The sequence below is a fragment of the Neophocaena asiaeorientalis genome, unplaced genomic scaffold, assembly GCF_003031525.2.
Source record: "Neophocaena asiaeorientalis asiaeorientalis breed wild unplaced genomic scaffold, Neophocaena_asiaeorientalis_V1.1 scaffold607, whole genome shotgun sequence".
Taxonomy (NCBI): domain Eukaryota; kingdom Metazoa; phylum Chordata; class Mammalia; order Artiodactyla; family Phocoenidae; genus Neophocaena; species Neophocaena asiaeorientalis.
Window position 1 is genome coordinate 1,575,368 of NW_020173405.1, and position 12,458 is coordinate 1,587,825.

The following is a 12,458-nucleotide window of genomic DNA, read 5'->3' on the forward strand; positions in this document are numbered from 1 at the left end:
TTACTTCACTCTGTATGACAGACTCTAGGTCCATCCACATCTCTGCAAATGACCCAATTTCGTTCCTTTTTATGGCTGAGTAATATTCCATTGTATATGTGTACCCACATCTTCTTTATCCATTCATCTGTTGTTGGACATTTAGGTTGTTTCCATGTCCTGGCTATCGTAAATAGTACTGTAATGAACATTGGGGTACATGTGTCCTTTTGACTTATGGTTTTCTCAGGGTATATGCCCAGTAGTAGGATTGCTGGGTCATTTTGGTAGTTCTGTTCTTAGTTTTTTTAAGGAACCTCCATACTGTTTTCCACAGTGTCTGTATAGTTTAATTGGGTTGTTTGTCTTTTTGATATTGAGCTGCATGAGCTGCTTATATATTTTGGAGATTAATCTTTTGTCAGTTGCTTCGTTTGCAAATATTTTCTCCCATTCTGAGGGTTGTCTTTTCGTCTTGTTTATGGTTTCCTTTTGCTGTGCAAAAGCTTTTAAGTTTAATTAGGTCCCATTTGTTTATTTTTGTTTTTATTTTCATTACTTTAGGAGGTGGGTCAAAAAAGATCTTGCTGTGATTTATGTCACAGCATTATCTTCCATTAGGCTCTTTAAATTTTTATCATTTGTGTAAAAAGACAAATTTAGGGATTAGTTGACTTTTTCTAGATCAGGACTAAAATTTCCATAGAACTATTTAGTAAACCTAAACTTTTTCTTAAATTTTTTTATTTACTGAGGGGAAATTTTAATTTGTTTTCATTTTATTGCTGTAGAGTTTTGGAACTGTGATACAGCTTTCGGTGGTTATAACAGGAACTTACTATCTTTACTGTATGAAAATTGTATATAAGATCATCTCTGAATAGGTTTTAGACTCTTGGATCATTTGAGTCGTAAATATTTTCTTCTTTTTAAATTTTACAGTTGTCTTTTATGTATTTTAGTTCAGTGATTCAAATATGTGAGTAACATGAAAGAAAGACTGAGTATAATTTATGGGTAAAAAGGTCTTTGGGTTTTATTGGAACAAAAAAGCTGATCCACACTTTCTGTAGGAACCAGAGACTTAGAATTCCAGGAATTTATATCTTTTTTGTTTGTTTTGTTTTAAGAATTTATTATATCTTGAAAAGCAATTTCTGAAGAAATTGGCTACTCTGAAATTTTCTAATGAGGGCTTAAAATATTAACTTAATGCATTTTGGCTGTAATTCTGATAGAGACTAGAAGTACAAGCTTGTTTACACTAAACTGCTGTAAGAAGGCAGTGATTCTACTTAGAGAAATTGAGTCATGTAAGATACCAGTCTATAAATTCAGAGCATACACTTGTCTTTTAATGCATTTTGCATACCTTAAACAATAATTTCTTATTCCTCAATACTATTTGACATTTCACTGATTTTATCTTTTGAGTTTATGTATGTTTTTCCTTTTTATAAAATTGGTTTTCTCAAAGAACTTTTGGCATCTCAGCCAGGACAGAATATAGTAAGGGTACGGATAAGTAGACCATAAAAGAGTGCTTTGGATTCTTTCCTGATCTAAAGGAAATTTAAAATAATGCAGTGGGGACTTCCCTGGCGGTCCACTGGTTAAGACTTTGCCTTCCAGTGCAGGGGGTGCAGGTTCAATCCCTAGTCAGGGAGCTGAGATCCCACATGCCTCAGAGCCAAAAAACCAAAACATATAGCAGAAGCAATATTGTGACAAATTCAATAAAGACTCTAAAACTGGTCCACATCAAAAAAAAAAAATCTTAGAAAAGGTAAGTAAATAAAGTAAAATAATGCATCGAACATCAGAGTTGATCACATGTGATCTGCCTGTCCCAGAGGCAGTGGGTTTGAGCTTACTTTGGCAGCAGGTACATTGAAATGGGAACCAAAAGCAATAGGTTAAAATTTTTTTCTTTGGTTTTTGTAGAATTTAATGTTCTGCTAGGCTGCTGAATACAACTACTGTAGAGAGAGATGAGGTCTGGAGAGAGGAAGCAAGTTGTGAGTAATAGTTTTAGGAAAGGACCAACTAGGAGAGCTTAGGTGGGAAAGAGGAAAATTATTTAGAAATGTAGAATTTTGGAGTGTTATCTGAGTAGGGCCTAGTGTGATGATGGGGGTGTGCTTGTGGTCTTGTAGAACCTTAGAATATAAATTACTTGAGATTAAAAGCTATCTTACTCATTTTATATCCTGTGATGTTTAGCATAGGTATAATATGTACATGGCTAGTGAATTCATTTCTTTAAGAAGTTCCATTCTGTTCATTGAGGAGAAAAATGCAACTGACCGTTGAGTTTAGGGGTGAATATTTTGTAGGCCTAATGACTTGGAGGAATAATTTACAAGGCAGTTGGATGATAAAATAATTGTCATCTAACATGATATCAGCCATCTTAGCTCATTTCCGTATTCTAATACATGGCAGCTCTAGTGTTTTGTTAGTCTGTCCATAATGTTTTGCCTTTTTTTTTTAATAGCTGTGCCACATGGAATGCAGGATCTTAGTTCCCGAATCAGGGATCGAACCTGTGCCACCAGCAGTGGAAGCTTAGAGTCCTAACCACTGGACCACTAGGGAATTCCCTATCCATGTTTTGAACTCTTATTTTGGAGTGGTATATCCTAGTAAGGAAGCATTTGGTTAGAGACGTAACAAGAAAAATAACACTTTTTAAGACATTTGGAGTCCTAAAATAATTTGGATTGATTTAATATGATTCTGAATACATTTTAAAAACATTTTATTTTGAAATAATTTCATATAGAAAAGGTGACAAATACTATAAAGAATTTCTCTGTACTCTTCAAGTAGATTCCTCAAATTTTAACATTTACCACATTTGTTTTATTATTCTCTCTGTTTTTTTTAAAATTTGTTTTGATTTGACTTTTTGGTCATTTCAATTTATTATTTACTACCCTCCAAGTTCTGGAGTAGGAGCTATCGAGCAGATGATTTTTTTAAAATTAATTAATTAATTTATTTGGCTGCATTGGGTCTTAGTTGGGGGATCTTTGTTGCGGCATGCAGGATCTTTCGTTGAGGTGTGTGGGCTCTTTGTTGTGGTGTGCAGGCTTCTCTCTAGTTGTGGTGTGTGAGCTCCAGAGCACGGGCTCAGTAGTTGCAGTGCACAGGTTTCTCTAGTTGCAGTGTGTGGGCTCAGTAGTTGTGGCACGCAGGCTCTCTAATTGTGGCCCAGGCTTAGTTGCCCCACGGCATGTGGGATCTTAGTTCCCCGACCAGGGATTGATCCCACGTCACCTGCATTGGAAGGCGGATTCTTAACCACTGGACCACCAGGGGAGTCCCTATTATTTTTTTTCTCTTTATACACATTATTTTTTTCTGAGCTGATGGTAGTAGGTTATAAGACAGGATGCCCTTTTACAAAATACTTGAATATGTGTTTCCTAAAAGACAAGGATATTTTCTATAATAACTATAGTACAGTGATCAAAATCAAGAAATTAACATGAAAACGATACTGTTATCTGATCTGTAGTTTTTTTTTAAAGTAAACGTAATCTCAAGATTTTATTATCTTCATAATAAAACAAAATATGAAGCTTAGGACTGGATCACTTGGCTCTTTCTCTTACGTCCTCCCGGCTCAAAATGCTTGCTTCTCTTAATAGCCAGCATTCTCTTAGATCTGCAGTTGGGCTCAATGCATTCAAGCCTCAGCAAAATCTTCTTTGTGGTTTTATTTAGCCTTTTTCTGGAAAACCAGCTTAGTCTGTCCACCATAGCCACTCTCCTTCCTGTCATAACATTCCTTTCCTTGGAGAATACAGAGAATCCTTGCGCTTCTTGTACTGTATCACTTTGTGGGCAGGTTTGCAACGCTAATTACAGAAAGTCCAGCAGGTTTTAGGAGTGGTTACCATGTATGCGAGAGCACTGTCGGTGTGGAAAGAAGTGTTTTACAGTTTTTACTCAAATTTTGCCAGTTGTCCCATTAACATCCTTTTAGCCAAACATATTTTGTTTTGGCCCTAATAGGATCCAGGGTAGTATCATGTATTACATTTACTTGTTATGTCTCTGTAGTCTTCTCTAATCTGGATTAGTCCCTCAGTTTTCCTTTGTCTTTTAAAAACCTTGATAATTTTAAGAATACAAACCAATTATTTAGTATAATGCTCCTCAATTTAAGTTTATTTCCTCATGCTTAGTAATACCACAGAACTGATGTTGTATTCTTCTCAGTGAATCATTTCAGAAGGCACATGGTGTAATTTTGTCTCATTACTAATGATACTAATTATTATACATTTTAAAAGATGTTTCTTATCTCTCCTTAATAACTGATGTTTCAAGTAAGTGTTTATAGTCTTAAGATTTTTCTTTGAATAAATTTTGGTGCTTGAAGTTTGTTTATGAATTAGACACTAGAGCAACAGTACTTTTTCCCCAAAAATTATTTATTTATTTATTTATTTATTTTGGCTGCGTCGGGTCTTAGTTGCAGCACGCAGCATCTTTGTTGAGGCATACGGGATCTTCTGTTGCGGCACGGGCTCTTCGTTGTGTGTGGGCTTCTCTCTAGTCGTGGCGTGCAGGTTTTTTCTCTTCTCTAGTTGTGGTGCATGGGTTCCAGAGTGTGTGGGCTCTGTTTGAGGCACGCAAGTTCAGTAGTTGAGGCACACGAGCTTAGTTGCCCCATGGCATGTGGGATCTTAGTTCCCTGATCAAACTCACATTTCCTGCACTGTAAGGTGGATTCTTTACCACTGGACCATCAGGGAAGTGCCATAGAGCAGTAGTACTTTTAAAAATAAATTACATTAATTTCAAAGCACTTAAAAGTATTGTATAGTAACACATTTCACAGATTTGCTGATAAAGGCATCTAGAGATTGAGACAAGCACACTGTATGAATGTTGCCTTAAAACTCCTAACATCGTTCCTGGGGTGAATGAGAAGAGTGGAATAGAATCAGAATATATTGCCAAAGTTTTCTAGTTTAGGGTTCTGACTGCTTACTAGTAAGTTAAATTTAGCATCTGAATGAGCTGCTGTAAATATTAAGTTTCTTCATTTTTGTCTTATTAGATTTCCTTATTTGTGGTGGTGGTTCGTTCCAGGTGACAGGGAACAAGTATGGAACTGTATACACTATTTTTCTTATAGCCTCTCGTGTTGCTAATACATACATAAATATTTTTTCCTGTTTAGCAGTTAAGAAGGGCCTTTTCCAGAAAACTATAATACTGCTAATCCAGATGCCCATTCTTTTCTCCTTCTCTATGCACTACTCTGGTAGATTACTTATGCTGAATGGGGGACAGGGGAGACCCTTAGCACATAAGTGGTTTTATACTTTTTCAGATTCCCCCTGAGTCCAGCCATGCCGGCTCCCATTGGCTGTGACTGCCCAGCATGCCCTATGCTGAGATGATCCAGTTACTGAAGGACTGCTCACGCGGGGAGCCGGCCTTTTGGGAGGGGGTTGGGTGAGTTAATTTCTTTCATTTTTAAGAAAAAAAATTAATGTGGTGTGGCTTGGCAAAAAAACACACCTTATAGATAAAAATGGGCTGCTGGACCATCTCATGGCTAAGCCATCCCAGCTCTTTCTTGCATTATTTCTGCATAATAGAGTGCTTCTAAGTAGAAGAAATTTATGCTAAATTTGAGTGACTTTTTAAATAGAAAGAAATGTAATCAGGAAATTAAGAAGTGGCCCAATTATAATAGGCCTTATAATAGACCCTATTAGATATTTATTTAAAATGGTAAAAATGAAACATAGTCTCACACTAAGCTCCTTTTTAGTGATAAATTTTATTTTAGAATGACTAGAGATAATCTCTTATGCTGCTCACTAGAAAAAGTATCAGTCCATTATGTACTCTGAAGATTTTCCAAGGCTAGCTGAAGTGGATGATTAACTTTTGGAAGGCACATATTTGTCTTTAATTCCTGCCAGGGTAGTTTTGGGTCTTATTCGTGATTTGTAAGGTGGTCTCTGAAATATTGTCCTCTCTGGAGTTTTTGTAATATTACTGCCAACAAGAAGAATGGAATCATACATAAGTTATCTTTGCTTATTCTTTTTAACATTTTAAAATATAGTTCTGGGGAACTAGAACTGAGAAATTCTTGCCTCTGGGGAAAGTGTCCCCTGAGTCACAGATAATGTTTATGTTCTATAAACTATGAAACCTCTTTGTCAGCCCATACTGAGGATGATAATTGAGGAACAAAACATCCCGTTTTGGTCAGGGAACAAAAACAACCAGCTGGAGGAACAGTAACCTGCAATTGCCTGTAGTTCTTAAAAGGCAGATTGGCCTTTAAAGTTAGAGAACTTAGCCAGAAGAAGGATTTGTTAAGTATAGCCACTCATTCATTGCAGACCATATTTCTACCTCTTGTGCTGCTTAGGTTCTATGAGTTTGTTTCTCTGATGATTATATCCTTAATGTTTAAATCTTATTTGGCATTGTAGTACAACTTATTAAATTTTATTGTACCTGTTTTGTTTACTTCAACAGGAGCATAGGTGTTCTTCTGTAGCACCTCTGAGATTTATTTCACCATAGCTGTTTCTCTGTTGCCTTTTTAAAGGGGTCCTAATTTCATATTCGATAGTCTTCAGCTGTTTCCTGGCCTGTAGTCTCATCTCACACTAGCCTGTCTTATCCACTGCCTCCAGACTGCTTCTTTGCAAGTTAGTCCTTTCCACTCAGAAACTTAAACTCAGCAGTCTCTGAGTGCCTTTTATGTGCTTAGCTGCTTTTGGTAATAGAAGTCAAGTATTCTAGGGGTTATCTAGTCTTTCTCCTAATCACTTGAAACAAAAAAAATTTTTTTTTGAATTGGCTATACTTTTTCATTGCTTGGCTATTATTTCATGTAGTATGTGTTTTAACTGCCAGGCTTTTTTTCTTTGTAATTATATTTTAAAGCATCAAAATCAACAGTGTTTTTGGTTTTGTTTTAATGCACATTTAAACAGAAACAATGGCAGGTTGACTGGGTTCTAACCTATTAACTAATTCTGTATAATGGGGATAAGGTGGAGATTTTAGGAGATAGGAAAAGATGTATATCCAGGAGAGTGAGAAGGTAAATGGACTAAGGGAATATATTGTGATTAATGAGTGGCATTCAGGATCCATCTGAGGTACCTGATTATGAATTTAAAATAAGTCCACACACTGTCATTGTGTCTTTTATTCTAGTCATGTTTAAGCTTAACAAGTGCAGGCTAGGAGTAACTTGATATAATAGAGCAAGAGAGACAAGGGAACTGTAGGTTTATGCAAGGTTGATTGGAATGACTGTTTGTGGAACTTAACCTGAGTTAAGAAGGACAAAGAAGTGAGATTGGTGAAAACGTGATAGAATTAACTGATTTAAGGGTCCTGCTGGGATTGAAGGATTGCAGAGTTGGGGTACTAAAGGGAGTGGATTTGAAAGATGTGAGGGGATGATCAAGAGAGAATTGTGTGAGTTTGAGAACTTATGGGGCTTGTAGGTTTTTGTAAAATAAATTTATTTATTATTTGTTTGTTTATTTTTGGCTGTGTTGGGTCTTCATTGCTGCGCACAGGCTTTCTCTAGTTGCGCCGAACGGGGGCTACTCTTCATTGCAGTGTGCAGGCTTCTTATTGCAGTGGCTTCTCTTGTTGTGGAACGCGGGCTCTAGGTGTGCGGGTTTCAGTAATTGTGGCGCATGGGCTCAGTAGTTGTGGCTCGCAGGCTCTAGAGCCCAGGCTCAGTAGTTGTGACGCACAGGCTTAGTTGCTTTGCGGCATGTGGGATCTTTCCGGACCAGGGCTCGCACCCATGTCCCCTGCATTGGCAGGCGGATTCTTAACCACTGCGCCACCAGGGAAGTCCTATGGGGCTTGTAGTTAATAATGTATCCGTGGGAAAGAGTTCTTGAGGTGTGGGGCGAGGACAGAGAGGAGGTTAAGGAGCCAGGATCAGGAGGGCTCCTTATTTGTGAGCAGTGTTTTGTTGTCGTTAGTATACTTACTGATACTCTTAATAAGAAAATATGCTTCTGAATTTAAACAAAAATACTTAAATGGTGTACTTCCTACCATTCTAAACATAGAATACCCCTAGTTGTACCAAAGGTTTAAAGGATAAAAATACAATCCTGTCTCAAGAGCAATAATTTTAAAATTCCTCAGATGTTGACATTATCTGGATCGAGTATCCTTAGTCTGGGACCCATGGACTCTGAAATTGTATGCATGATTTTTATATGTTTCTGGGGAAAGAGTTCATAGATTTCATTAAGGTATTTAAGAACTGCTAATCTATATATAAGAAGAAAACTAGTTATATAGCAAAAAATGCCTAATATTGGAGTATAGATTTTTTTTTGGCCACATCGCACGACATGCTGTATCTTAGTTCCCCGACTAGGGATTGAACCCATGCCCCCTGCAGTGGAAGCATGGAGTTGTAACCACTGGACCGCAAGGGAAGTCCCGGAGTATAGATTTTTAAGTCTGAGTATCAAGAGAATTTTGTGTTGATATGGCTAAAACATTAGCTAACATTCATGGCTTTGTTTTTTTCAGGGACAGAGTGTCTATGAAGAGAAATGAATATGTAGCTTTACCTGAATAGATGGGGAAGAGGGCCTTTAGGATGCTTAAATATTGCTTCTTTAAATTAGTTTTTAAAACTATTTTTGCTCCTGTTCTTAAATTCTAGTACATGACTCTCAACCCCTCTACTAAGAGGAAGAATACTGGATCTCCAGACAGGAAGCCCTCAAAGAAATCCAAGACAGACAACTCTTCTCTCAGTTCACCACTAAATCCTAAGTTATGGTGTCATGTACACTTGAAGAAATCCTTGAATGGCTCACCACTCAAAGTGAAGAACTCAAAGAATTCCAAATCTCCAGAAGAGCATCTGGAGGAAGTGATGAAGATGATGTCGCCCAACAAGCTACATGCTAACTTTCACATTCCTAAGAAAGGCCCACCTGGCAAGAAATCAGGGAAGCATAGTGACAAACCTTTGAAAGCAAAGGGCAGAAGCAAAGGCATCCTGAATGGACAGAAATCCACAGGGAATTCCAAATCTCCCAAAAAGGGCTTGAAGACTCCTAAAACCAAAATGAAGCAGATGACTTTGTTGGACATGGCCAAAGGCACTCAGAAGGTGACACGAGCCCCGAGGAATTCTGGGGGCACACCTAGGTCCTCTAGTAAACCTCATAAACATCTGCCTCCTGCTGCCCTCCACCTTATCGCCTACTACAAAGAAAACAAAGACAGGGAGGACAAGAAGAGTGCCCTGTCCTGTGTTATCTCCAAAACAGCTCGTCTCCTCTCCAGTGAAGATAGAGCTCGTCTCCCAGAAGAATTGCGAAGTATTGTTCAAAAACGCTTTGAGCTTCTAGAGCACAAAAAGAGATGGGCTTCTATGTCTGAAGAGCAGCGCAAAGAATATTTGAAAAAGAAACGAGAGGAGCTGAAAGAAAAGTTGAAGGAGAAAGCCAAGGAACGGAGAGAGAAAGAAATGCTCGAGAAACTAGAGAAACAAAAGCGGTACGAGGACCAAGAGTTAACTGGCAAAAACCTTCCAACATTTAAATTGGTGGATACCCCTGAAGGGCTGCCCAATACACTCTTTGGGGATGTGGCCATGGTGGTGGAGTTCTTGAGCTGTTATTCTGGGTTACTCTTACCAGATGCTCAGTATCCTATTACTGCTGTGTCCCTTATGGAAGCCTTGAGTGCAGAAAAGGGTGGCTTTTTATACCTGAATAGAGTGTTGGTCATCCTCTTACAGACCTTGTTACAAGATGAAATAGCAGAAGACTATGGTGAATTGGGAATGAAGCTGTCAGAAATCCCTCTGACTCTGCATTCTGTTTCAGAGCTGGTTCGGCTCTGCTTGCGCAAATCTGACATTCAGGAAGAAAGTGAGGGCTCAGACACAGATGACAACAAAGATTCAGCACCATTTGAAGACAATGAGGTACAAGATGAGTTCCTAGAAAAGCTGGAGACCTCTGAATTTTTTGAGCTAACATCAGAGGAGAAACTGCAGATCTTGACAGCACTCTGCCACCGGATTCTCATGACATACTCAGTGCAGGACCACATGGAAACCAGGCAGCAGATGTCTGCAGAGTTATGGAAGGAACGGCTTGCTGTATTGAAGGAAGAAAATGATAAGAAGAGAGCAGAGAAACAGAAACGGAAAGAAATGGAAGCCAGAAATAAAGAAAATGGAAAAGAGGAGAATGGGTTAGGCAAAGCTGATAGGAAAAAAGAAGTCGTGAAGTTTGAGCCCCAGGTAGATATGGAAGCTGAAGACATGATCAGTGCCGTGAAGAGCAGACGGCTGCTTGCCATTCAGGCTAAGAAGGAGCGGGAAATTCAGGAGAGAGAAATGAAAGGTAAAATCTTGTGTTGAGAGAAAAGGGGAAGCCCTTTAGAAGATAGTAGAAGGAAGGAAATTACTGAGGTAATGGTAGCGTCTTCGTTTGTCACAACTATTTAGTTATTTCTGTGTGTAATAACCCGACCCTTCTAGGTATGTTAGATTCTAGCAGGAGTGTTCAGCCTGGCATTCTGCAGTTAATGATAGTTTGACTTTGATTAGTGTGATGTTGGCATCTTTTCTGGCTTAGTAAAGGACCAAATCCACAAAGAGACATAGTGGAAATAACATATGACCTGGAAATGGACTGACTTGGGTACCTGCGACTTAGCTATAGTTCTTTGAGCAAGTTGCTTATCCACGCCGCAGTTTCCTCATATGCTTAAGATTGTCATAACAGATGAATGACAAGGTATTTGAAGCCCTCAGCACAGTTGCCAACTCAGATATTAATCTTTCCCTTATTAAGATGTAAGGAAATACAAATTTGGGGCTTTCATAGCACCATTAAGTCTGAACTTTTTAAAAAACAGCTTTATTAAGAAATAATTCACATACTATACTATTCATCCACGTTTATTGTACAGTTCATTGTTTTTTAATATATTCACAGATATGTGCAACCTTTATCATGGTCAATTTTAGAACATTTTCATCACCTCAAAAAGAAACCCCATGCCCTTTAGCTATACCCATCCTCCCCAGCCCTAAGCAATCACTGTCCACTGCTGTATCTGTGTATTTGCCTATTCTGATACATCGTATCAGTGGAGCTGTATAATAAGTATGTAGTCTTTTGTGACTGGCTTCTTTCACTTACCATGTTTTCAAGGTTCAGGCTGTAGCATGTCTCAGTACTTAATTCCTTTTTATGGCTGAATATTATTCCATTGTTTGGATATGTCACATTTTGTTTTTATCCATTTATCAGTTGATGAACGTTTGGTGTGGTTTAATCATTTTTGGCTATTATGAATAATGCTGCTACAAGCATTGGTGTACAAGTTTTTGTGTGGACATATGTTTTCATTTCTCATGTGTATATATACCTAGGGATGGATCTGCTGGATCATATGGTAACTATGTTTAACTGAGGAAGTCCTAGACTGTTTTTCAAAGTGGCTGCACAATTTTACATTCCTACCAGTAGTAAATGAGGGTTGTAATTTCTCCACTTGTCTGCATCTTTGCCAAAGCTTGTTATTCTATGATTCTGATTGTAGCCATTCTAGTGATTGTGAATTGGTATCTCATTGTGGTTTTGATATGCATTTCCTTGATGACTAATGATGTCATCTTCTCTTGTGCCTATTTGTCTTTTGTATATCTTCTTTGGAGGATATTAATTCAGATCTTTTGCCCATTTTCAAATTGGGTTATTTGTCTTTTTTTGTTTTGTTTTGTTTTGTTTTTGTGGTACACGGGCCTCTCACTGTTGTGGCCTCTCCCGTTGCGGAGCACAGGCTCCGGACGTGCAGGCCCAGCGGCCATGGCTCGCGGGCCCAGCCGCTCCGCAGCATGTGGGATCTTCCCGGACTGGGGCACGAGCCCGCGTCCCCTGCATTGGCAGGCAGATTCTTAACCACTGCGCCACCAGGGAAGCCCCTTTCTTTTTATTATTGAATTACAAGGGGTCTTTAAATAGTCTAGATACAAATCCCTTAAGGTACATGATCCAAAAACATTTTCGCCCATTTTGTGTGTTTGTTGTCTTTTTACTTTTTCTTTCTTTTTGCGGTATGCGGGCCTCTCACTGTTGTGGCCTCTCCCGTTGTGGAGCACAGGCTATGGACGCGCAGGCTCAGCGGCCATGGCTCATGGGTCTAGCCGCTCCGCGGCATGTGGGACCTTCCCGGACCGGGGCACAAACCCATGTCCCCTACATTGGCAGGCAGACTCTCAACAACTGCACCACCAGGGAAGCCCCTTTTTACTTTCTTGATGGTGTCCATTGAAGCACAAATTTTAAAAATTTTGATGACATCCAATTTATTATTTTTTTTTCTTTGGTTGGTTGTGGTTTTGGTGTCAAATCCAAGAATCTGCTGCCAAATCCAAGGTCATGAAGATTTACTCCTGTGTATTCTTC

The 12,458-nt window shown here is 38.7% G+C and overlaps 1 protein-coding gene across 2 annotated transcripts in view; it reads left to right on the plus strand.

Moving 5' to 3' along the window:
- The window catches only part of BAZ1B (bromodomain adjacent to zinc finger domain 1B), a 65,569-nt gene that overhangs the window by 25,694 nt on the left and 27,417 nt on the right, over window positions 1–12,458 (plus strand). For both annotated transcript variants that reach the window (XM_024747184.1, XM_024747185.1), the window contains exon 7: window positions 8,684–10,385. In XM_024747184.1, coding sequence (XP_024602952.1) covers window positions 8,684–10,385 — 1,702 coding nt within the window. The remainder of the gene's footprint in view (window positions 1–8,683; window positions 10,386–12,458) is intronic.